A 27,344-nucleotide genomic window follows, 5' to 3' on the forward strand; every position below is an offset into this window, starting at 1 on the left:
CTATTTCACTCATGCATACATGCACCTTCACCACTGACTGACATTAACACACCCCATTGTTTCTTTGGCTTGTTTTGGTGTTTTTTGAGTTCCTTACAATAATTACTTTATTTTTGGCCTTCAACCCGCGTCTCCCATTGTGTTTTCATGGCTTTAGAGCCAGGTCAAGACAACATCGACATCTGTTTGGGACGAGATACACCTGATTTTTGTGATGTTATGTAGGTTGAAAAAGTATTTATCAAAGTTCATAATATCTGTCAGCTATGAACATACGAGTCACACGAGGGAAGGTGACGGTGAACGACCCGCAGTGTCCTTAACGACCCTCAGGGTCCTTAACGACCCTCAGGTTCCTAACACAGGTCCTAACGACCTAGGTCCTTACGACCCAGGTGTCCTTAACGCCTCAGGTGTCCTAACGACCCTCAGGTGTCCTTAATGATACAGGTTTTTACTTATTTTTAGAATGGCCGGCAGTGACGGAAGCATTCTTGCCAACATGCAGCGACCAGAGCCTGTGGGTGATGTGATGGATACGTGTCCATCTTTATACTGTCTATGGTGACATGACTTTTCTAGCTAATACAAGAGGTTTTTGAAAGATTCACATATTTTAAAAAGTGGAGAAGTTTCTCATCACATTAAGGAACACTTCATCCTTCAGTTTATCATAATATCCGACATCAGCACATCTGGAGGTACATTGTTGTAACTGGACAGGAAGGGAGTTAATGATCTGAAAGCAAAGTAAAATCCCCCGAATGCTGTTTATTCTCTGTAAGACCGTTTGCAGAAGTCTTTTACATGTTACTGAAGCCTTTCTCTGTATTGTTGTGACTGAGAAAAGAGAAGTCGACAGCTGTATTAAAAAGAGGAGAGTGCCCGTCTCCAGCACAGAGAACCCTGAACATTCAAGACTTTCATCCAAACAGAAGCTCGTCTGTCTCTGTCGTGGAAACATGAAGACTCTGGTGACTCTCCTACTTCTGACTGTGATCTGCTTCCAGTGTTACAACTGTGGTCAGTAACTCTGTTTGATTTCTCTGTGAGCCGTCCACCTTAACTGTAATTCAGAGTATTAAATGGTTTGTATGTGTCCACAGCTCCAGTCGCACCGGTGGCTTTGTTTCAACAATGCTGCACAAACTCCATCGGACTCAATTCCTAAGGGAAGAGTGCAACATGTGGCACCACGCATAGTGCCTGCAGAGTCAAAGCAGATGTAAGTATGTCCACAAGTTGATGCAACAATTTACATTGAAAAGTTAAGTGAGGTTACCTGTTTATTAAATGAATGTAGTTTAATGTAGTCCTGCAGTAAAATCCTGAACAAAGAGGTGTTCATATTATTTAGCTTCCTTCATGAGAGACCTGAGGGTCGGGCCCTCCAAAGGGTCACCACATAAATCTGAGATGTTTAGTGTTGTAGTGTGTAATGTTGGAAAGAAGCACCTCTAATGACGTTTATTATGTGTCTTGTGTTCCTTACAGAGTCACGACTGTGTGTAAGAAGCAGATCTGTGTGGATGCAGACTGGAATTGGTCGAAGAAACTGCTGGCAGAGTTTGAGAAGTCAACTGCAAACAAGTCGCCACCATCTGCCCCTTTCAATGTCACAAAGTGTGAACATGTTAAAGCGTGACCGCGGTTCCTTTGTGCATCATGATTACATGTAGATTATGCTGATCATTATGATTGTAAAGTAACTTTGTAGGTTCAAACTGTCAATGTGAACTTGTAAAGTTTAATACAGCTTAACTCACCATCAGAGCGTCTTCTCACATTAGAAAGTAACAGGCGGTACTACTGCACATGACTGAATTCATATGAAGTGATATTAAATATGTACAGTTGTGTTATTTAATATTTTACAGGAAGATATTTAACATGTTTGTTATTTTTAGACATGGTGCTGTACCTTTCTAAATAAAAGCTTTCATTTTTAATTCAGTGTTCTGCTCACTTTATTTTGAAGGGTCAAGAGTCGAGACACTGAGTCACCTTCAGTCGTTATTACCAAAAGCTGTTTAATATTGAAAAAGTATTTATCATATATCATAATATCTGCCAGCTATGAACATACGAGTCACATGAGGGAAGGGCGAGTGAACGACCCTCAGGTGTCCTTAACGACCCTCAGGTGTCCTTAATGACCCTCAGGTGTCCTTAATGACCCTCAGGTGTCCTTAACGACCCGCAGGTGTCCTTAACGACCCGCAGGTGTCCTTAATGATATAGGTTTTTACTTATTTTTAGAATGGCCGGCAGTGACGGAAGCATTCTTGCCAACATGGCAGCGACCAGAGCCTGTGGGTGATGTGATGGATACGTTGTCCATCCTTTATACTGTCTATGGTGACAATGACTTTTCTATCTAATACAAGAGGTTTTTGAAAGATTTCACATGTTTTAAAAAGTAGGAGAAGTTTCTCATCACATTAAGGAACACTTCATCCTTCAGTTTATCATAAATATCCGACATCAGCACATCTCAAGGTACATTGTTGTAACTGGACAGGAAGGGGATTAATGATCTGAAAGCAAAAGTAAAATCCCCCGAATGCTGTTTATTCTCTGTAAGACCGTTTGCAGAAGTCTTTTACATGTTATTGGAGCCTTTCTCTGTATTGTTGTGACTGAGAAAAGAGAAGAAGAAGAGGAAGCAGAGAGGGGTGAAGTCAATGTGACGTCCATGAAATGTAAGGTCACGTTTTATGTAATTTTGTTTGTTTTATTTTGGTCAATTATTACCTCTTGGTAAAAGCAAAAGTAAAGAGAGCTATTCAGTGTTGCAGTAGGAGGCAGTGTGGCGACTTGCTTTTCCTTTAGGACTCTCCTTGTGAACAGACTTTCGTTTACTTCTTCATCCTACTGAGCAAAGCTGAACTGAACAGAACCATACGGCTGTCTGTCTCGTTCTTTCTGCTGTTTTACAGGTGATTTTAAAAAACGTATATAACTACCCACATTTGTGTCATAAATTTAAATACGATGTGAGGTCGATTTTGTTAAGGGTACTGAAAATGTTTGAATGATTTTCGGAAGAAGTGGCAAAACAAATAGTTTTCTGTGACCCAAAATGGCGCCGCTGTATGCTTGTTTTTCTGCTGTGACCAAACCATGTCGTAGTTTCTGGCTTCAGCACATTTCACTTTGGGTTAAAAACTATTCTTTTGGGTACAGTATTTTGTTACATGTGTAAATAAATTGAATGTTACAGTTATAGAGATACATTTGGTTAATATCGTCAGCAAACCTTGCAAGTCTTCAGCTCAGGCATTTATCTTGAACCAAGAGTTAAGAGCAATATGATAGTTTTTATTTGCACTACGAGTTAGGTTAAATAATTGAACATGTGAGGGCCTGTATGTTTTATATTTCATGGCATTATTTTCAGTGGTTGTGAACTGAAGGGTAGCTCAGTTAATTGACTGAATGAGGATTAATATTAATTAATATTAGACAGAAAGCAGGGGGCAGAGAGAGAGGGGGAATGACACGCAGTAAATGGGCGTCCGATGCGGGACTCGAACCGGGGCCAGCTGCAGCAAGGACTGTATCCTCCACACACGGGGCGGCCGCTTAACCCACTACGCCACCGACCGCCCCCTCAGGATTATTCTTTATGAAGTATTGGAAAATGTGTGTTTTATTTGGAAACAAGAGGATTATGCTGTCACTAGCCTATGTGTATATTGGTTTTGTTTCTGATATTATAGATGTTGTACTGCTTAATGACATTTGAATATGGAGAAAACAAATACAGAAAAAGGATAAAAGAGATATTTTGCAAATAAATAAATAAATTCTACGGCCGCCTGTCTCATTCTTTCTCCTATTTTACAGGAACCTTATCTGCGTACAGGTTCTCTGCCTGGGACCTGTTACATCAACAGCTGGATATAAAAGGAGGAGAGTGCCCGTCTCCAGCACAGAGCAACCCTGAACATTCAAGACTGTTCATCCAAACAGAAGCTCGTCTGTCTCTGTCGGTGGAAACATGAAGACTCTGGTGACTCTCCTACTTCTGACTGTGATCTGCTTCCAGTGTTACAACTGTGAAAGTCAGTAACTCTGTTTGATTTCTCTGTGAGCCGTCCACCTTAACTGTACTTCAGAGTATTAAATGTGTTTGTATGTGTCCACAGCTCCAGTCCCACCGATGGTTTTGTTTCGACAATGCTGCACAAACACCTTACGGATTCCTATTCCTAAGGGAAGAGTGCAACATGTGGCACCATCGCATAGTGCCTGCAGAGTCAAAGCAATGATGTAAGTATGTCCACAAGTTGATGCAACAGATTTAAATTGAAAAGTTTGTTTGAGAGGAGTGTGCAATTTGAAAACTATTACCAATTACTTTGTATTGTGGGAATATATAATCTTGAACAATGCTGCAAAAATACAGTATTTCCCTTGGAGCTTTCTTTGTTCATGACTGAAGAAGCAACAATCAAGTCACTTCAGATTGATAGAAATAAAAACGTAATAATAATTATACAATAATTCACCAACAAGTGTTCATCTTTAGCAGTTTGAAGAGTTTACACAAGGTGGAGCTGTTCAGTTATTGTACATGCAGACCTGCAGGGTGACGGTCTGGGGCTGGTACCATTTTTAAGTACTTTACTCGGTTATTTAAGTTCTCTGCTACTTCATATTTCTAATGCTACATTACATACACAGGGGAAAAACTTACTGTAATAATAAACTTGTAATTTAACATGCACTCAGTTACCAGTTTATTACTAATGTAGTTCTGCAGTGAAATCCTGAACAAAGAGGCATTTAGATTATTTAACTTCCTTAATGAGATACGCAAAGTTTTCAGATCATAAACTGTAGTATCAATATACTCAAATAAAAATACTTTATTACGAATAAAAGTCCTGCATTAGCAAAATGTATTTAAAGCATCAAAAGTAAAAGTACTCGCCCTGTGACTGATTCTTGATTATGTGACATTAAATTGTTGCATCTGAGGTAGAGCAGCATTTTAATGTTGTAGCGCCTCCCAGTGGATCTACTTTCAACCATACAGTTGATTTAGTGGTTTCCAACCTGAGGGTCGGGCCCTCCAAAGGGTCACCACATAAATCTGAGATGTTTAGTGTTGTAGTGTGTAATGTTGGAAAGAAGCACCTCTAATGACGTTTATTATGTGTCTTGCGTTCCTTACAGAGTCACGACTGTGTGTGGGAAGCAGATCTGTATCGATGCAGACTGGAATTGGTCGAAGAAACTTCTGGCAGAGTTTGAGAAGTCAACTGCAAACGAGTCGCCACCATCTGCCCCTTTCAATGTCGCAAGGTGTGAAGATGTTACACCGTGACCGCGGTTCCTTTGTGCATAATGATTACATGTAGGTTGCATGCATTCATAATTCTTTATGGGTACACTCATATAGACACGCAGTCCTTTCTGGTGCATTATATTAACAGTAACTTCAGGTCTCTTATAGACTCTTAAGATTGACTGATGGGGCTTATTACACACCTCAACAATCAACTGTAGTAAGAACTAATAGCATGTTATAACAGTGTCATGTGTATTAAGTAAAGTGAAGTATATTTTGATGCATCTTTAATAATGCATTCTCCGTCATAATGTGTCACTATATAAACAAATATACGGATGATAATCAATAAAAACTTTTTTTAATTGCACAGATTTGGTCATTTCTTTCTTGGGTTATGTGCTTGTAGCACAAGTAGAGACGCTACGTAGTTAACAACATCACAATTCCTGCGAAATGACTTGTTTCACTGTCAGAATTTGACCTGTTAGGTCCAAGTGGCAACCTTCTTGTCTGTGAAGTCAAACTACAGTCTGCATGAAGGCTTAAAGTTATGCAGGATTAAGAGCGTGGACGCTTTGATTGACAGGTGAGTGCCATTATAGACGGCTTATTTGAGCAACCAGGCGTCATTCAGTCCACCGATAATCTACGTCTTTGTCGATTTTTAGATTAGCCGAGAGGTGGAGGCACTGAGCGTCACGTCATGGATACGGCGTCCATTCTTTATACTGTTAATGGTTAGGTCTGATAACATTTGGAAAGTCTACAAGAGCTAACAACTCACGTTAGTGGAGGGCTCCATGAGATCAAGGCAATTTCATGTCCGGAAATAAACCTTTTTGGCTTCTGCCACTGAGCAGCTTCCATACTGATGAATGGAGATTCGCCTCCAACGCCGTATCTAGATCTCTGCCAGCATCAGAGACATCATGTAAAGATGATGAATCATTCCTTCTTTGGTTCGAGTTTGTGTTGTAGTCTCCTCCATGAGGACAGCAGGCGGTGCAGATTGGAGGAAAAGAAGAGGTGGTGGAGGACGAGAACAAGTGACTGTTGGACTTTTCAATGTTTCCATTGTTTCTGGTTTGAGTGGAAGTAATCATGCCAGCAACAGTGTTTGAAGACGTTCTGTAGGAGAAAGAGGCTCTTTAAAACTCTCCATCTGTGTCTTCAAACCCAGTCATAACAACAGATGTCAGTGTGAGGGGAGTTTGCTTGGAATTTAGATGGAATCAATGAATGTTCCATTTAGCAAGTCAAATAATGACTCTGTCAGAGAACCAAATGTTAAACGCTGGTCGTCATACCGGCTGAATGAAAGCACAGACTAATAACCAATGCCAGAAACGCTGAACTGAACTCTCTATGGTTAAACTAATAAATTAAATATGATCTAATTCTTGTGGTTGGTGGTGGCACCCTCAACTTTGCTAACAGCCAAACATCAACCAGGTCCCCAGCAGCAGAACCCGGTTATATTGCCTAGCTCCGGTTCTGGCACGACATTGGCTCCCCACCGTGTAAACAACCTCTTCCCGGTGGTCCAAAACGCCTGTGGTACAAACACTAACACTCCCCCAGTGCTCTGAGCTCACAGTCCGGGCAGCCCGGCTAACAAACTGAGCTAACATGAGCTAACAGCAGCTAACAGACTGAGCTAACAGCAGCTAACATGAGCTAACAGATTGAGCTAACATGAGCTAACAGACTGAGCTAACAGACTGAGCTAACATGAGCTAATATGAGCTAACATGATCTAACAGCAGCTAACAGACTGAGCTAACATGAGCTAACAGCAGCTACAGCTGTCAGCAGTTTACTTCACTGTCCATCATAAACTCTGTAAATCACAGAGAGTTGAGGCGGAGCAGCCGGAGGACATCAGAGGGAAAACCAGAAAACATTTCCTCCATAAAATATGATCCAGTTTCACCAGAATCAGTGAAATAGTTGCTGCTGTGTGACTTAGTGCCGTAAAGCGTTACGTACTTCTCCCGACCCGGAGCCCAAAGTTACATAGAGTGAGAACAGACGTACGAATGACAGAGACACCATTCACCTGATCACAGGTCAGTGTGGGTCAACAGGAGTTAAACTCTGTTAAAAATACAAGTGGAAGAGTAAAATAGTTTTTATTTAAAAAATGCCATAAGGTTTGACAAACAGTGACACTGGTGTAGGATGGAAGTAAAGGAGCTTTGAACACAGTCTCACTGCTGTCCGACATTTTCCACAGCGTGCTGGAAGATTTTAAATGACTTTCATATTTTCTTTCAGACAGTCATTGATCTACACTGAAAAATCAACTTGCTGAGACGTGACAGTTGTGCCGTGTAATCTATCACAGTGAAGATTTTGTCACTTTGTGTTTGTGTTGAAATCTTTGTCTCCCGATAATCAAACAGGGAACAAAGGTGGAAGAAACCTCAGGAAGAGCCACAGAGGAGGGATCCCTCTCCCAGGACGGACAGACGTGCAATGGATGTCACGTGTACAGAACAAATCAACACAAACATATTGTACAATTACAATGACTGATAAAATGATAATGAATTACAATGAATGATAAAATGATTACAGTAGCAGATATGGTAACAATAATGACAGTAATAATATGTGTAGTGGACATCGTGCAGGATCACAACAGCAGCCACGATCCACGAGAACCTGCTGGACGACAGAGACAGAAACTCCAGGGAAGAAGTTTAGTTAGTAACATGCATTAATGTGTAACTGCATCTTCAACCAATACCGTGCCTGACTAATGCAACTCGACGGTGCATTCGAGGACACTGTGATCGAAAAATCCCAACCCCGGGACAAAACAAACAGCGAAGCTATGAACAGGATGAAGTGAATCTCTCGTCTGTGTTTAGTTTAGTTGTTGCTATTAATTGATTTTTTTTCTGTCCTGCTGCCTTTTTTGTTTGTTTGTTTGTTTATCTGCCTTCACAGTTTACCAGACTCATTTAATCTCCAAGTCGAAATGTAGTTTGTTTTCTTTGTGCTGTAAAATTGGTCTGTAGTGATAAAAATAAGAATGTTTTCAGCATGCTGTGTATGTCTTTGGTCAGTTTTTTAAAATTTTGTACTTATTATGTCAGAAGTGAAATTAGAAAAAAACAGAAATTTAAACTTTATTAATTTATAACAGCTCTGATGTCCTATTATTTGATTGGTGTATAATATCTGTGTTGCCGGGTAAAAAAACAGCCAGTACTTCATTACTTACGTTAGCCTGTGTTGTAATTTGAATCACAGACTAAAGCGTCAAGGTTACAGACGATTACAGACGTGTTTGCCGTCACTTGCTGACAGTGAAGTCTCGTTAACCTGCGTTATTTTTGCTGCACTGGCTGCAACAATAAGTAGATAGATATAGAGCCTTATGGAGAAATGAGCCGACTTCTCGGTTGATTTATGAGCTCAGTAAACAGTTTCTTCAATCTTTTAGTCTTCTTCCACACAGTCTGATGTTCATTTAGTAAATTATAGTCCCATTTAGAGCAAAACAGACGATAAAGCCAGAACCAGCTCCACGCTCTTATCCAAATATGGTCACTTCTGGCTCCAAAAAATCAAGATGCGATGTCCATAATGCTTCACAAATGGTTTGTCCACAAACTGATGGCTGATTTATACTAAAATGGAACAAAACAACAGGAAACTCCAAATATTGGATGTTGTAAAGGGACAGATTGTTATCGCTGACGCTTGTTGAGAAATTCAGGTATTAACGAAGTTTTACAGCATGACGAGTGTCTCCTACCAACACTGGGAAATGACCTCATACAGTATCCGGATACTTCTGTTAGTACACTGTGTAGTACACTGTGTACTTTCTGGTGTAGTGCTCTAATTTCAGCAGGTTAGTATTGTCTCAGTTCGAGTACGGCAGTTTCTTCGCCAAGTTTCCACCCATCAGATTATTGGCGCCAACATTTGACCACCAAAATATAAATATAAAATATGAAAAATAATATATGTGAACCTTCAAATATCACATTTAAGTCTGGAAGTACGTGAATTTAGAGTCAGTAAACTCTTTTTAAAAATGGAAAAATGTGCACAGGAAGTGAGATTATAGTTTATATTTTCGTGCACAAAAAGCGAGGAGAATTCAAACCTCAGTGCAGCTTTGAGTAATAATCAGTGTGTAGAAGCTCGATATAACCTGAAGTACGAGATATTTTGGTGAAAGCTTAAAGCGTGAATAGACACTGTCCATGATATAACAGTCTTTTGGAGTCTAAATGTACCTACAGTATATAGATATTGTATGTTCTCAAGTGTCACCATTATTAACATTTAATTATTGAGTGAAAATGTCCGACTGCTCTCTTCCCGCTCTGTTAGAAAGCCGTAGATGGAAGCGTGGATTGATGATTCTTGCCCGACATCAGCCCGTCGTTGTCTTCCTTCGACACCAACGCGAGCTCATCCTGTGACAACTCGACTTTGGGCAAGCTCTCCTCCGACTCTGCAGCCTCCTCTTCTAGCTCCGCCTTCCACAGCCGCTCGTACTCCTGCTTGAGCTCCTGGTAAGAGCGGGAGAAGGTGTGGAAGATGGAGGTGGCAGGGAACGCCATGATGAGGATGCCACTGAGGATGCTGGTCAGTGCGACTATCTGTCCAGGGATGCTGCGTGGCACCATGTCGCCGTAGCCCACCGTGGTCATCGAGATGATGGCCCACCAGTACGAGGCCGGGATGCTGCTGAAGCTGTGGTGCGGGTGCGTGGCGGCGAGCGGCGCCAGCTCGCTCTCCGCTAGATGAACCAGAGGCGAGAAGAGCGCCACGGCCACGCAGACAAACAGCAGCAGCAGGCCGAACTCCCTCATGCTGCGCTGCATGGTCAGTCCTAAAGTCTGCAGGCCCAGCGAGTGGCGAGCGAGCCGCATCACGTACAGGATCCGCAGGGCACGCAACAGGCGCAGGATCAGACTCAGTTTGTCCAGATAACCTCTGCCCGCGCCCATGATGACATCATCGTGCGACTCGTCTCTCACGTCGACCACCAAGGACACGTAGTACGGCAGGATGGCGATGGCGTCGATGATGTTGAGGGGCCCGCGAGCGAAGGCCAGCTTGCTCTGAGCGTTGACGAACCGCAGCACAAACTCCAGAGTGAACCACGCCACGCAGATGGACTCCACCACGAACATGCTCTGACACTTCTGGGAGCACTCGCCCTGCAGAAAGAGACCAACGGTGATGACAACACAACTTTAAAGCGTCACCACACTTTCAGTTTTGTAAATGTGCTTTAGATGCTATTTTTGAATTCATGTAGTTAGCTGACAACAAGCAGAAAGTTCAGGTCAAGTTCAGCCTCATTCCCTGAATATTTCTCCCAGGAGGTTTATTTTCTCTGGTAACACAGCGAACACGACTCCAGATTAAAAATATTGATTTTAATGCTTAATGAAACCTGCCCTTCAGCCTTCTGTTGTCAGGAAACATAAAGCAGTTCATTATGTGTGCAGGCAGGAACGCCTGTTACAATGTTTTTATTTTATTTTTGAACATTCTTCATTTGTTTTGTTCTCCGCCAGCCTTCAGTCTTTCAAAGACTCGAAATGGATTTTTTCCACTTTATTGACTCCATGTTACAACACACTCTTTCATAGATGTTGTATTAGTGTGTTTATAAATCAATGTGGAGTCTTTTTTTTTTTTACTTTGCGGAGACACATAACGTTGAAACGTGATTAAAAAACCCTAAAGCAGAGAACACCCAGTGACTAACCATTGACACCTACGGGCAATTTAGAGCAACCAGTTAATCTGTGTTGGACTGTGGGAGGGAGCCAGGAACCTTCTTACTTTGAGGCAACAGCAAGCCGCAACCTCCATGTCTGTAAAGTGAAGTGCTAAAAACTGCAGTTCCTCTAACGTCCACTTGAGGCTGGCTCCAGAAGTGAGTCAGTCTCCATAAGTCCCCATGTCCAAATGTCCAACTTCACAGCAGAAATAAACATGTTTACAGCCTGGTTTTGGGCTCTGTTACTAACTATTGTCTCAAACTATCATGGATCTTAGTCCCTTTACCTTCTTTGTCTGAATAAAAGCTGGCTGACGTTCAGCTTCAGATGTCTGCCAGAAACACAAAACTGAAAACAAAACTGGTTTCCAGAAATTAAAAGGAAACTTGGCTTTGCTTTTTCCTTCCGAGCCAACTGTAGAAACACAACTCACTCACCAGGTGTTTGTTCGGTCCAACTCTCACCAATCATAAAACACGTGAAAGATAATTTTTTAAGCTCCTGAACTATAAATATGTCCGTGCACATGCATCGATCCGCCATGTCTCCAGCTTAGAAACATAATCACACGGCCCGACTGTTTAAACTGACAGTTAGTTATATAATCGATTTTCTGCTTCTGTTTGCTCAGCAGCAGAAATCTTTGATTTCAAAGTCACATCAGCAAAAACTCTTCTCCTCACACCTCACTGTCCAACACTAAGTCATGTTTTCAGTGTTTTCAGGTGTTCTTCGAAACCTCAGGAGGAGCCACAGAGGAGGGATCCCTCTCCCAGGCTGAGCAGTACAAGACAAACTTTCCTGTAACACATAAATAAAAGGTTTCATGTGTGTTAACCAGGCTTCATACGTACCCTGGTCTCTTCATCTCTGAGGTCTGGCATGGTGCTAATGCACAGGCTGATGACGGTGACCATCACCATGACGACAGAGAGGCAGGCGAACGTCTTCCCGGCTAACCCCGACTGAGGGTTTTCCACGACTTCCCGCAGAACCCAGATCATTCTGCGGTAGCCCTTCTCAACCTGAGCGGTGCTTTTCTTTTGCTGCACCCTCTTCTGCCTCCACTCCTCTTCTTTGCGCTCTCGCTCGGCCACCTCCTCCACACGGGTGATCATGCGGCGGCGGCAACAGCGCTCCATGTGTCCCGGGTCCACGCCCCAGTAGTCGAGCTCATCGTGCAGCGACACGGCGCACAGTTCCCGAAGCAGACGCAGTTTACCTGCAGCCAGGAAGTTGAGGATGACCCTGAAGGCTGTCGGGTTCCGGTCGAAGAAATACTCCTGGCACGTCTCGTCGTAGTCGTCGCAGAGTCGTGCGATCTCCTCGGGGGTGGTGCAGAACCGAAGACGTCCCAGACGACTCTGGGGGAACTGCTCCAAGGTGCTCCAGGGGAAGGTGTACCGATTGCCACCAACATTGATGAGAACCTGCAGGGTGTGGTCGACCACATACGAGGCCTTGGGGTCACGAAGAAGCTGGGCTCGCTGGAAGTAAACGCCCTTGATGGTCTCGGTCTCCGGGATCTCGGTGAAGAAGCGGTCGAGGCTGCTGTCGTCACTGCTGACGGAGTAGGTGCTGAAGTCGTGGTTGGCATTACTGATGATGGGCATGCTGGCTTCAGGATGTGTGACGGGATAGAAGATGTATTTGTATGTCCGGGTGACAGGAGGTCAGCAGGAGGATCCACGGAGAAGCTGTGAAGACAAAAAAATAAAGTTCACTTCATGTGGAGTACCACAAGGCTCTGCCCTCAGCCCACTACTTCAGTGAGCCTGGACAGAACCTGTTCAAGAACCAGAGCTAATTTGGTGGAAAAAAAGGATCTGCAGGTCTCGTCCTAATATTTCTGGTTTGGAGCCACGATTGCCGTGTATTTCCACCAATCATTTTACCACTGCTTTCAGTGTAAAGAAAGGACGTCACCCACAGGTTTCCGAAGTGCCGTTCTGAAGCTCAATGGAGGCTGGCTCTAGAAGTGAGTCAGTCTCCATAAGTCCCCATGTTCAAATGTCCAACTTCACAGCAGAAATAAACATGTTTACAGCCTGGTACTGACTTTCATGACTTCATGACTTCTGCTTGACAAATTGTTTCAAACTATTTTTCTTTTTTCTTTTCTGTTTTCTTAAGAGCTATGTTTTGACAAACATGTAGACTGGAACAATATGCATGTACTGAAGCACTTAAGGTGACGTAATGTAAACACTGGTATCTGGAAACAGTAAAATCAGTGGAAGTAGAACCCTGTTTAAGAACAAGTGTAATCAAAATGAGATATAAAGATTGAAGATTGTAGAGTTGGCTTATGTGAGCACACAAGATTAATGATGTAATGAGCACTTGTTTTGTAGTAGGATTGGATGTGACATGTAACAGTGTGAAATGTATTAAACTTAAAAAAAATACAGTTGGAAAGATCTGTGACATGACGGTGTAAGAAAAGGTAATAAAGGTTGTTTTTTTTTAATCTAACGGTGTCATCCGGTGAAGAACAAAACAAAAGAAAACATCTTGGCCTCAATAGACCAAGATCAGTAGGCGTGAGATGAGACACCATTAAGAATGGAAAAACTCCAAAACATGGACCAGCTCTGAGAGTCCACCTGAGTGGAAAATTACACCATTATGTCATAGAGATAGTTTGATGAAAACAGGCAGGACACATGAAATAAGAGAAAGCCTGAGTCAGCAAGTTCAGTTCATCCATGGGGAACTCAGGCTCTTGTTGTCTGTAAAGATAATAAAGAGTTCATTCTGCCGCCAGTCCTGATGAATCCTGTGTTACGTTGAAGTTGACAACAGTACAAAAAACAGTTTTGGTCTCCGTAGCTAATTTCCCCGTTCATGACAACTGTACTGAGGGTGAATTTATATACAACTCACCTGTTCACATTATATTAAGGCTTAAAGTTATGAAGGATTAAGAGCGTGGACGCCAAAATGGTGGCGGCCATTTGAGCTTCAAAACAGCTCTTCAGAAACCCGTGGGTGACATCACACTCTAAAACACAGAGATAATATATCCAACCATCCAGCGGAACGTCTAATGAGTTGTTGTGTTTGTTCACTAATGAAGAAAATTCACCGAAAAAACACAAACAAACGAACATTTTGGCACTTCTCTTCGAGTGCTGACACCTTCCCGAGATGGCTTCACACCAATTCACGCCTCGATCGATGTGACACCGTCGACTCTTACGTGACTGCTGCATGACCTCAAAAACTCGGGCTTCTGCTCAGTGGACGGTTTCTTCTCAACATGTAGAAACACACTGTGAGCTCACATGTCCTCACTTAGCTCTGCTGCTGGTATCCAGCCATGTGGACGCTAGTTTGGTTTTTATGATATTCAGAGAAACAACGTCTCTTTCCAGAAGAATTATTCCAGACTCACTGTGACTCTGAAGAAAGACGTGTTGGGTTTTTTTGGTTCGGACTTTCACATAAAGATAAAAAATGGGACTCACACTTTGAATTTGATAAATTCTTGTCAGAGGGTCGTACAAACAATTAAGCTAAGTGCACTGAGATCATCACTGTGGCCGCTTCCAAAAGTCTAAACAGCCTTTCAAAGTTTGCAGCTCGGAGGCCAGACTGTTTTTATCACACTGCACCACGAAATCTCAGAAATCTCAGAGATGAATAAAAACAGCATGATCTGCATGACGTTTGTTGGTTTGAACGTGGATTCGTCCATTAACTTTTGGCCTTTTTAGTTATTTCAAGAAACATTTGGAATAAAACGCAAATAAAAGAGAAACACTGAACATTTAAAAAATCATTTACACTTTCCCTTTCACTGCAAAGCCACCATGTGACTGTGAAGCTTTGTTTATTAGCTTTAATTAAAATATAGAAATATGTCGTTTAGACATCCAGCAGATCTTTGAAAGCTGTCCAGTTACTAAAGTACTGTACTCGAGTACAATTTTGAGGTACTTAGCGTGAGTGTTTTCATGGTACGCTGCCTGTTACTTACTAATATTACAGTGAAAACTCGTTAATTATTGTCCCTTTTTACTCCACAACATTTATCTTTTTATTTTTCTGTGTGCATGTTGATGCATTAGTAATCTAATGATGAAAGAGGCCGTTCATCTGCCGGTGATACTTAAACAATCCATAAATAATTTGAGTAAAATCACTAATTTCTTCCACTAATAAGCAGAATTATCTTCTCGCGGACACAGATTAGGTTCATAAATATAAATATTTAAAATGCACAGCACATACACTTTGAAATATCTAAATATAAATTACTAACAGGTGACATATCCATGTTTCCCTGTCTGTCTAATTATATCTACATGTTTGTACGCCGTCGTCTGGCTTTGATTTGTACATGAACGTGAGCTTTCATATCATTTCTCTGTGTTGATGCAGCTCATGTTTGTTATATAATGCGTCATGTATGTTGGTGTGGACACCAAAAGTACAGATGTATTGTAATCTGAGTACCATCATTACAGAATAATATTGAACGTGCTCGTCACTTTAATGTTGGAGCTGATGAAGATGATTCATTTCAAATTAGGCCTCATTAATTTATTTTGTAGCATTAATGTAATAATTTAATTACTTAAATAGAGTAAAAAGTACAACGTGTACCTCTGGAAGATTACAGTACAGAAAGTAGTTGAGTAAATGTACTCTGATATTATATTTTAATATCAACAGAAAGAGTCAAATCTATTACTTTAGTAAAAGTAGCGATACTACAGAGTAGAAATACTCTGTTACAAGTAAAATTAATAATAAATACACAGTGTATTTAAGTACTAAAAATAAGTACTAATTAAGATCCATAAAATTATTGATGCTTTAAATGATGGAGCTGACATTTCAGTTTACATACTGCTGGACTGTCCATGTAGTACTTGTACTTGAGTAAAAACCTGAGTATAAATAGTAGTAGCAGTATAAATACTCTGTTACAACTAAAATTCACAACTTAAGTAAAGATAATTGTACTAATAAAGATCCATATAATTGTTGGTGCTTTAATGTTGGAGCTGATATTTGCTGGTGAATAATCTACATTATACTCATATAACATCATTTATATGTAAGTGATCATTTAAGTTATTTAAAGGCTTAAATAGAGTAAAAAAAGTACCATGTTTCCATATTAGTTACTCTGATGTTTGAAGTTACATTACATGTAATATTAAATTATATATTTATGTAATAAAACGTGAGTAAAAGTTTCAGATCACCTCACCTCACAGGTGTTTAATGTCTCCTCCGCATCTTCTCATCTGTTGCTGTAATTAAGGCGCTCCTCACTAATTGATCCATCGTTTGTTCCAGGAGGAGGAAGAGGAGTAATGTGACAGTTTACAGCTCCTCTCTGAACTTTGCAGCCTTCATGTGTGTCTGCTCCTCCTCTCGTGGATTAAATGGGATGAAATGATGATGTCTCCTTCTTCTTCCTCAGCTCGTCTGCTCCGGATCCCTCCGTCCCTCCGTCCGTCCCTCCGTCCGCCGCTGTCGAGCAGAGAATAAACGCGATTATCTAACGGCGCTGCCTCCTGAAACCTGCTGCTGTGTTCTCATCTGTGTCTGACAGCAGGACCATCCTCCACCTCCTCCCTTCTCCACCTCCTCCCTCCTCCCTCCTCTCCTCCTCCCTTCTCCTCCTCCCTCCTCTCCACCTCCCACCTCCAGCTCTCCTCTTCTACACTGTAAAAAATGTGCTCAGACTGAACATGAGTGAATAAATGTAATAATGTAATGTAACGTAGACATTGTTGTAATAATGTAATGTACCGTAGATATTGTTGTAATAATGTAACATAGACATTGTTGTAATAATGTAATGTAGACGTTGTTGTAATAATGTAATGTAACGTAGACGTTGTTGTAATAATGTAATGTAACGTAGACGTTGTTGTAATAATGTAATGTAGACATTGTTGTATAATGTAACATAGACGTTGTTGTAATAATGTAATGTAACGTAGACGTTGTTGTAATAATGTAATGTAACGTAGACGTTGTTGTAATAATGTGATGTACCGTAGATATTGTTGTAATAATGTAATGTAACGTAGATGTTGTAATAACGTAATGTAACGTAGATATTGTTGTAATAATGTAATGTAACATAGACATTGTTGTAATAATGTAACATAGACATTGTTGTATAATGTAACGTAGACGTTGTTGTAATAATGTAATGTAACGTAGACGTTGTTGTAATAATGTAATGTAGACGTTGTAATAATGTAATGTAGACGTTGTTGTAATAATGTAATTTAACGTAGATATTGTTGTAATAATGTAATGTAACATAGATATTGTTGTAATGTAATGTAACGTAGACATTGTTGTAATAATGTAATGTAACGTAGACATTGTTGTAATAATGTAATTAAAAATGTCTCAACTCAAGTAAAAGAACACATGTTGGAATCCAAGCACCATTTTAGTAGAGCTAACGTAACTAGCCTATTTTGAGCTAAATGCTAATATTAGCGTGTTAAAAAATGCTAACAAGCTAATGTTTAGGAGGTATGTCCACCAATGTTAGCATTTTAATATACTCACAATGAAAATGCTAATATTGTCATGTTTAGTTATTTTTTATCAAAGTTACTTTTCTTAGTTTAGCATGTTAGCATGGCAACATACGCACAATTAAAATGCTAGCATGCTAATGTTAAGGAGGTATGTCCACCAATGTTAGCATTTTGGTTTAGCCTGTTACCGCGGAAACATACCCACAATGAAAATGCTAACATTGTAATGCTTAGTAATGTTTATCAAAGTTACTTTCTTAGTTTAGCATGTTAGCATGCTAACAGTTAGCATGTTAACATGCTAACATACTAATGTTTAGGAGGTATAACGCCTACCAATGTTAGCATTTTGGTTTAGCCTGTATGTTACCAATGTTACCAATGCAAGCTAACATGATGTTTACCAGTGTTTCCCTCTTAGTTTAGCCTGTTAGCGTGCTAACATGATTGACCAAAGTCACATTTTTAGTTTTAATAACTTTAATATTTAAAATACTTTCTGTCTGCATCTCTTCACTCGACGTGTCTCACATTAAACTGTTACTGTAACTGATATTACAAACTGTTTGTCTGCACCTCGAGTCATGAAAATGTGTGAAATTTGTTTGTTTTGTTTTACAGTGCAGAGCTGTGTGTCTGTTTGATGATTACTCTTCATCTTCATCTTCATCTTCATCTTCATCACAAACTGACTCAGCTGAGAAGCTTTTTGTTGAAATGCAGCTAAAGCCTGGTTGACAAAGTTTGTGCAGGCTGACATCCAAAACACAGAAACACAGACAGACAGACAGACAGAGAGGATTAATACACACACACACACACACACACACACACACACACACACACACTCTTATGTCATTTGTGATCTGCGTTGCTGCTTTACAAGAAACAGGTGGTTGTCTCTGTGCAGATCTAATAAACCGATACATCAGCCCGCCGTGACACCGTGGCTCTCATGATGTGACCTCACTAAAATAAATGTTTGCTTCACAAACGAGGATTTATTTCCTGTTTACGTTTCAGAGAACAAACTGTGGATCACACACAGAGTCGCTCAGAGTCTGACGAGTTCCTCAATACTGAGGTACATTTGGACTGTGATGCATTCACTGACTGCTGTGTGTACTGAAGTGTGTTTAAATGGTGAGGCGTTCACTTACTCTTGTATGCACTAAAGTAAATATGAACAGTGTTGCATTTACTTGCTGTTACTGGAACTAAAGTACATTTGAACCGTGATGCATTCACTGACGTACGCACTGTGCATTAGAACACGCACATATTGTTGTTTTATTTTCACCGTCCTCGTCCGTCAGCTCGTCCTCAGGTGTGTGAAGATGATCAAACCATGTCGAACTGTGCCCACGCTCCTCTTTAACCCCACAAACCAGCACAATCCACCTCATCCACATCGAGGTCAGACTGATAGAACTGTAATGAGACGACCTCTGACCCCCCTCAGGCTGATGAATATCAGGGATTACATGATAATCCACAAACAGGCGGAGGGAAGACAAACCAGAGAGCGTGCCGGGACATCAACCATGACTGTAACGAACTAGAACAGGGCTGGTTCTGGTTCAGGAGCCTGTTTGACACCATAAATGAAGATTATCTGGAGCGTGGTATTAGTACTTTTACTTCAGTAAATGATCTAAGTATGTCTTTTTATGTTTAAATATGAAGTTTCTTTTGTGAAGCTCTGCACTAAAACCATGTTTCTTGTAAAAGTTCAAGTTTAAGCTGAAACCTGTGTTTTTCCGTGCACGCAGCAGCTCGTTTAATTTGAAATATTGTTCTTTCTTCGCGTTTTTCGGCAGCAGCGCTGATGAATTCGACGTCCAACCCTTTAATTTTATGTTGTTTGGAAACCCTAAGCTCCTTTTGCAACTTAATTTCCTGATGGTGCTCCAGGGTTAACGCGGTTCAGCGGGATCTCTCCGACAGAAAGAAATTAAACCAAACTCCTGGGGAATTACTCTGCTCTCTCAATTTGTGCCCAATCACCAGGGGACCCCCTTCAGTGCAGCAACGGAGCAACCGATAACTCACCGTTGATGCAGCACAAACAGTCCTCGTTAATTAACCCATGCCTCAAATCCCAGACCTTATCAGGTCTACCAAATCCTACTTTAAAATGCAGCTGGACTGTATTTCATTCATGCGGCACGCTGATGTGAGCTTTGTTCATTAGGCATTCAGGCTTTGTTTGTGCTGTCCCCGTCTGTCTCCTGTTACTCATAATGGAATGAAGAAAGAGAGGAAGTCCGCGAAGCGTCGATGGAGGAAACCCTCAGAAAGGAATCAGATTATGTAGGCCAGGTGTCCTTTTACAGTTATTGACTAGCTGCCCCCCGGACTCATCTTACAAGCTGCTTCACAGATCAACGTCTTGAACAGAGTTCATGCTACTCAACAAAGACACAAACCAACAACAGCAACTTTCCTCTGGTAAACTAACGTCTGTCGGGGTCGGGAGAAGTACGTAACGCTTTACGGCACTAAGTCACACAGCAGCAACTATTTCACTGATTCTGGTGAAACTGGATCATATTTTATGGAGGAAATGTTTTCTGGTTTTCCCTCTGATGTCCTCCGGCTGCTCCGCCTCAACTCTCTGTGATTTACAGAGTTTATGATGGACAGTGAAGTAAACTGCTGACAGCGGTAGCTGCCGTTAGCTAAAGTTGGCTCAGTTTGTTAGCCGGTGCTGTCCGGACTGTGAGCTCATAGGGATTGTTAGTGTTTGTACCACAGGCGTTTTGGACCTGGAGTTTTCGGAGAATGCTGACGGGGAGTGGAGCTGGTGTTGTGCCAGAACAGGAGCTGGGCAGTGTAACCAGCCTCAATAGACATAATGGCAGAGGAGAAAAGAGTGAAGAGGATGAAGGATGGAGTTGACGGAGGAAGCTAAGAAGAGAAAAGGAGAGAGTGAGCGAGCAAGAAGCCGCCGGACAAGAGTAAATGTGGGACTGACTTTTAGTGGTTGGTGAGAGCTTGGTGAAATAAAAGGCTGAAAGACAGACGCCGAGCTGGGCTGACTGCTGCTGGACTAGTCAGTGATATTAGCTGGCTGCTATGTCTTGTCAAACACATGTACAGCTGTCCATATTTACCACAGTGTTGCTTTAATATATTAATATATCAGCTCCCTTTTAAGAGGCAGGAACCTCGAGCAGAACCCGGCTGTGGGCGGACGGCCATCTGCCACGACTGGTTGGGTGGAGAGAGAAAAGTACATTTATGTACATTTAGCTGATAATATTTCTACCCTATAGAAGTTGTTCATGATATATGAACAGTAGAAATGCAACGTTAATTGCAGTAAATTGCAGTAAAGGTTGAGTCAGGTTGAACTGTTTTGTCCCAGATAACACAGTGGTGTTGTTGCAGTCCTCAGCTGTCAGTCCATAAAAATCACAAACAGAATCTGTGATAGTCTTATTCAAAGCATTAGATGGCCATTGGAGCTTTACTGTTAAGAACCATTACACTGGACAACACTGTTATCTTTGGGGAAGAGATGCATGAAGAGATACATAAAGGTGATCTTTTGGGACGGCAGTGATGTGAAATTTCCCTGAGCTGTCAGAGATAAATGGAGCTGAGCCGAGCTCAGAGATACACCAGAACGAGGACACAATGTTTTAAAGAATGATGCAGCTTCTGGTTTAGAGTTAAAGCCTGAACACTGTCAGTGGTCTGGTCATATTTAGAACAAATCTAATTATATTTACTCATTTTAACTTGTTGGGAACAGGGAAACCGAAGAGAATAAAATACTGTATATACTCTATGAAATGTTAGATCTATACACTGAAAATGTAAAAATACTCAGAGCTTCAGAGCTATGTGACAGCGAAGAGAGGTTTTCTCAGCTTCAAATCATGACTAGACTCGAGGTTTGTTTTTTTCAAAGGGGGCAGTGCTTTGCAGAAACTGGATCAGTTGAATCCACAATCAGGCCAACCAAAATTGACCACACCATCAGGAGACCAATACATCAAACTCAGTTCCCAATGAGATAGAGAAGAAACTCCATCACAGATGGAGTTGTCTAAAAAAAGAAGCCAAAGAAGATCATCTTGTTTGCATCTTTGTGGAGAATGATCCACACCGCAGCCAAATACACCTCAAAGAAGTACTTACAGACCAAAGAAAACAACAACACAGTTACCGGAACCTCAAAGCTTCTTGAAGACCAAAGACCAAAAACCTCAACAACATTGAACATTAATGGGGTCGCTTGAAGACTGAGAAAGCATTCTGGGGCATCACAAGAAGCTCTTTGTAACATTATCAGATCATGCTGGGATCACATCAGGTTTTACACAAACCTGCAGTCCTGAGTCATTGCTAGCTCAGGTTCATGCTGTCAAATTCCCAATTAACTTTGGTAGAGTAACTCTTGATTGACTTAATTTATTTACCTTGGGTTGCTCTAGAAAACTTTCAGAATATAACGAAATATAAGGCAATCTGATGATGATTTAGCCTCTGAGGCAACGGCTGATGTTTCCAGGCTACCAGGGTAGCCAGCGGATGTATAAACAGATCATGTATATCCAGACCAAGACTTCCTCCGTGGCCCGATTAGAAACTTGAAACCCGAGAATGATGATAAAGACACATTTCTGCCATTCTCTATAAACGGATATTTGTATAAAAAGCTAATGAGGAGCTAAATCATCGCCAAGCGAAAAGCGATGGGTTCTGAAACTTTCTGGAATTTCTGTTGTGGTTTTTCTTGTTTAGTGTTTCCTGTTATATTTTGTCTCTTTGTGTCTGTAACTTTACTACCTATCGTTATTGAGTTTCCCGCCAGTTTTGATGGTCTGTTCCATCCTGACTGATTTCACCTATCTTCACTTGTGTTTTTAGTCCACGTCTTCTTTGGTTTCGGTGTGAGTTTGTCTTGATTCGATGTTCCAGAGAGATTTGTCGTAATTTTTGACTTTGTTTTCTTGTAATTGCTTGTTTCATGGATTTCAGACTCTTGGATTAGTTTGCCTTCCTTGGACTTCTCTCTGGTATTGACCATTGGCCTCATCAAGTCTTTGTTCATTGACATTTGCTGGCGGTCGTTCAGCACCAGTTCTGCCTCTGTGGTCTTGGTTTGGGTCCTGGGAGAGTTTCAGCCAGTACTTTCCATTTATTTTGCTTTGCACATCGACTGTTTACCTGCATGCAACCAAAGCTCGCTCAAACATGACTGGTCAATACAACTAAGACTACAAACAGAAACCAGAACTTGTCCAGTGCCAGAATCTTGTTGTCTGTCTACAGATTCTGCATTCATATTCAGATATGTTTGTACAAATTAAATATTAGTGTCCTAACCCTTTAACACAATATACAGACATCACGGTCTGATGTATGCACGCCTTTAACCTCGCTACCATCCTGATATCACCTCATAAAGATTCAGATTTGTCTTCACTGACTTGTTATATCATATCTGGGAAATGCCGGTTAAACAGCAGCCACAATAATCTCTCAGAAGTCTTAATCTCTTTCTTTGTTGCTGCCTTTAAAGATCTAATCTCTTATTTTTTTTTGTTTGTCTCAGTTTTAAATTTTGATTTTCTCCCTCTGTGTCTGGAAAGCAAATCTCTGAAGCCCAGCTGCTGATATTTGAGATTAAGAGCCTGAAGTTTAACTTTTAAATATTCGACTGAAATGAATAAATTATGATGTCAGAGAGAAGATCTACACTGACATAAATCGAATAAAGATAATGTCTTTAAATCATACAGCTCAGTTATAACATAAAAACAGGTCAGCCAGTTTCACAGTTTTGGTTTTAGACGAGCTGGCAGCGACGTCCTGTTGACATTTTCTACCTCAACAAGTTCAAGTCAACAGAGAGTGTAATCATCTGTCAACATGGACAACAAACAGGGTCATCGACATGCAAACAGCACTGAGGGGCAGCGTGTTTACATGTTCTGTTCATGTTCAGACCTTCACTGAGGATTACAGCCTCCAGTCTTTGTGGATATGACACAACAATCTTTACTCACCTGACTCCTGCTTCAGTACAAATATATAAAGGTGTTGAGTATTTCCATTTTATGCCACTTTATACTCCACCACTTTCTCCACTACAAATGAAATAACAGCTCCCGATTAGTCCCGTCCATTCCTAGTACAGATACAGATAACGGTGCACTTTGTACTGATTCACCCCTAATTGTTCTATAGAGATAACACTGGCAGTACTGAATCAGGAATAAAATCCCAATAATAACTAGAAGGGCACTCAGATGTTTTGTTTCTTCATTCATGTTTGAGTTGGTTGTTGAGGCTCAAACGTCCACTTGAGGCTGGCACCAGAAGTGAGTCAGTCTCCATAAGCCCCCATGTTAAAATGTCCAACTTCACAGCAGATATAAACATGTTCAGGCCCAATTCAGACCAAATTCGACACTGACTCATTCATTTGAGCGGGTTGCTGCGTTTTGGGATCGACCAAACTTCAACTTTTGGAGAAACCTGATGTTGTGTCATAGCAGCCAATCAGACAGTCAGACCTGTGAAACTTGGTTTGTGTCCAATGTTTCTACAGTCTCCCAGAATGGACAACATTTTGCCAACAAGGAGGTGAAGGGGTTACAATCAGCAGCTACACCGCTGGATGCCACTCAATCACAGGTCTTTTAATACATCCATAATGAGAACAGAAAGCTTGTCTCACTAAATGTACTTTTTACTTTAAAAGTAAGTGAACAAAAGAGTGACTTCAGACACAGATTTAAAGTGTTTTTTTAATTAAGACTGGATTGCTCACTAAATAAAGTGGATTAAAGTTTCCACATCGATTTCCTCCCTTCTTCCTCCTCACCAACCCAATCACGACCCGGCTACTCAGTGTTTGTAACTATTGATAAAGCTCTTCATAGATTGGCACGGTTGATGGGCAGAAATCCAAAGACAATTTCTTCTCCCTCGTTTAAATCCGGTTAAAAGAGACGGACTACTTAGCCTTGATTCCCCCGACTTGAAAAACAATCAATAGAGGAAATTGTACAGCAGAGAAATTAGAGGAAGAACATGAGGAGAGGAGCTGATGAGGGCTGAAAAAAACCAACAACACAAGGAAAAGGTCAAGACGGACGAAAGATGGAGGAGAGGAACTGAAATCGAATCATTCCCCCGAGTTTAACAAATGAGCTGTCGAAGTGTGTGTGTGTGTGTGTGTGTGTGTGTGTGTGTGTGTGTGTTCTGCTTCAGGCTCACAGTTTATTTATGCAGAAATAACAGCTGACACTACACTGTATTATGCCTGTACTTAAACACATTTCTCTTTGTATGTATGTGAGGACATAATGCATTCTGTAGCCCCAGAGTTGGAAAGTAACTAAGTACTTTTACTCAAGTACTGTGCTTAAAGGTGCAGCATATCAGATTTAGGGGGCTCTATTGACAGGATATATAATGCTCATAATTATGTTTTTATTCATGTTTAATCACCTTAGAATGATCCTTTTATTTATCACAGATGTTGGTGCAAATGCAAATTAAATGTTTGGGCTCTCTTACCTGTCAAGATAAGCAGCATAACTGAAATAGTAACTACAATATCACCAAACTCCCTTTAAAAACTGTGTAATTTTGAGAGCTGTTGAGTGTGTTTGTGCACAGTCTATGTCTGAAGTACATCCTACTGTTTCAACAACATTTACACTAAATAAAAAAATACAGTAAACAGTAACTAATATAGGCCATTTCTTTGTCACATGTGGAGAAACCATAGACTGTATAAAACATGGACGTAGTCTATGTGACGTCACCCACACATTTCTAAATAGCCGTTTCAATCTTTGTGGTCCTGCCTCTGCTGACTCCCAGCTAACCTAAAAATAGGCAAAGAGGTAGAGCTGTGGTGGGCTGAACAAAGCCTGCTTACTGAAACCAGACACCTGTGACGACACCCACCTGTCAGTCAAAGTGTCTACGCTGTAAATAATGCATAACTTTAAGACTTTAAGACTTTAAAATAATTTGAACAGCTGGAGCCAGCCTCAAGTGGACGCTTAAGGAACTGCAGTTTTTGGTTTCACTTCACAGCCACAGAGGTTACCACCTGTATTCACCACAACCACTTTAGCTCGAGCAGCTTCCTCGGCCGCCATATGAGGGTGAGAAGTGTCCAAACAGGCCGTTTACCAAAATGTCCCCACAATGCAGAAACGTCCTCACTGTGATTGTTTTAAAACTAAATATGGTCCCCATAAAGATAGCGACACAAGCGCAGCACGCACACACAGAAAAACAAGAGAATGGAAATGTAATTGCATCACACGCTACCGTCTCCTCTGCAGGATTGAAACCGGAGTCCTTCGTGTCTCATGTTGGTGTAATGTGACATTACCGTTACTGTTACTGGACTAGTCGACAAACCAGGTCGTTCTCTGTAGAAATACACCAAAAAAAAAAAGTTATTTATCCAAGATTTATGACTCAGCACTGTGAGAAATAATACATTTAGTTTATTATCCATCTAAATCACAAAGTCAAAAGCTTTTAATCCTCACTGAACTTTACAAAGATTGACAAAAAAGACGTGAATTTCCTGGAAAAAGTGAACACCGATAAAATCTTAATATTCAGCAGCACATGAAACATGTCTTATCTGTATTCATGTTTATTTATTTAAAAATTTAAAGACATTTTCTGTCCTTTGGAGCTTTAAAATCACACAGCATTTCCTCAGAAAGATTATTCAGACGTGACATTTCCTCTAAACGCTGAGGACTTTCTGAAAGCACAGATAAATCTTTCCTTTGATAATATGAGCTGTGATTTTTCTGACTCTCCTCACAGATTTTCGTGATGCATATTAAACAGCACAACAGTGATGATCTTTGCTTCTCACCCACTTACTCCCTCTTGTGTTCTGTTTCTATTCCTGTAGAGCAGCTCTGAGTCAAAAAAGTCCTCCAGGAATCAAACAGGAAACATGCGAGTGAGTCAGCGAGCAACACAACAGACGTGATCACCTGGAAACATGACAAACACACCTGCAGTAATGTACACTATCATGCCTACATAATGCTTTTATATTCCTACAGCACTCACCCAGCTTCAGGCCCATTAAATACGGAGGATGTTCAACCACTCAGCACCCACATGCAGCACTTTAACCCTCCTCGGAGATCATGAACCAGTTCAGAAAATAACTTCCCACCACCAACAAAGCTCTCCAAGTCCATTGAACATGAGCAAAACAACCCTGACAATAGTCTGAATTATGTTACCTGTATCTCGATATTGTTATTATTGGTTTTATTACTCAAATAAACAAAACTCATGATGCATAATGTTGAAACTAAACATTTGTGGAAGTGGTAATAGATCATGATTATGCTAATATAGCAATATAACATGGGCGGGGGTGCCGTTATATTGAATATCAGCACGGCTGTGATTCAGTTGTAGGCACAATCCTTTTTACAATCAATCAAAGATAGATGATGAATATTAATGTAACGTTAATGTAATGTTAATATTAGAACAGCTGTTAAGCGGAGTGATAGATGTGGTTAAAAGTCTGAATGCCTTCATTCTTTATATCAGCACTCATGGAACGACTCTTAATATAATATAACATAATATAACATACATAATATAACATATAAATGACACCAGAGGAAACGTTTCAAGTAAAATTAAAGATTTTCTCCATCAAGTCTCGTTATAAACCTTAAACTTTTCTTTTTTTTCCATAATACAATATAATATGATACAATG

The 27,344-nt window shown here is 40.8% G+C and overlaps 2 protein-coding genes across 3 annotated transcripts; one reads left to right on the forward strand and one right to left on the reverse strand.

Moving 5' to 3' along the window:
* Nucleotides 1–642: 642 nt before the first annotated feature.
* On the forward strand, nt 643–5,666 carry LOC104937789 (C-C motif chemokine 19). Of its 2 annotated transcripts, XM_027281501.1 has the most exons (5): nt 643–701; nt 846–1,023; nt 1,791–1,793; nt 4,152–4,275; nt 5,185–5,666. In XM_027281501.1, exons 2-5 carry the CDS (start codon nt 963–965, stop codon nt 5,333–5,335), a joined length of 339 nt encoding a protein of 112 aa, XP_027137302.1. In that variant the 5' UTR covers nt 643–701; nt 846–962; the 3' UTR covers nt 5,336–5,666. The 2 variants fall into 2 exon arrangements, with proteins under 2 accessions (XP_027137302.1, XP_019113194.2); XM_019257649.2 differs by lacking the exons at nt 643–701; nt 846–1,023; nt 1,791–1,793 and adding an exon at nt 3,798–4,067.
* A 2,363-nt stretch (nt 5,667–8,029) lies between these two features.
* LOC104937797 (potassium voltage-gated channel subfamily G member 4) lies at nt 8,030–16,611 on the reverse strand. Its single transcript, XM_010754107.3, has 3 exons — nt 16,292–16,611; nt 11,922–12,764; nt 8,030–10,494 (listed from the first exon to the last, which is right to left on the reverse strand). Exons 2-3 carry the CDS (start codon nt 12,678–12,680, stop codon nt 9,655–9,657), a joined length of 1,599 nt encoding a protein of 532 aa, XP_010752409.2. The 5' UTR covers nt 12,681–12,764; nt 16,292–16,611; the 3' UTR covers nt 8,030–9,654.
* Nucleotides 16,612–27,344: the final 10,733 nt, after the last annotated feature.

This window comes from Larimichthys crocea, chromosome VIII (genome assembly GCF_000972845.2).
Source record: "Larimichthys crocea isolate SSNF chromosome VIII, L_crocea_2.0, whole genome shotgun sequence".
NCBI lineage: Eukaryota > Metazoa > Chordata > Actinopteri > Sciaenidae > Larimichthys > Larimichthys crocea.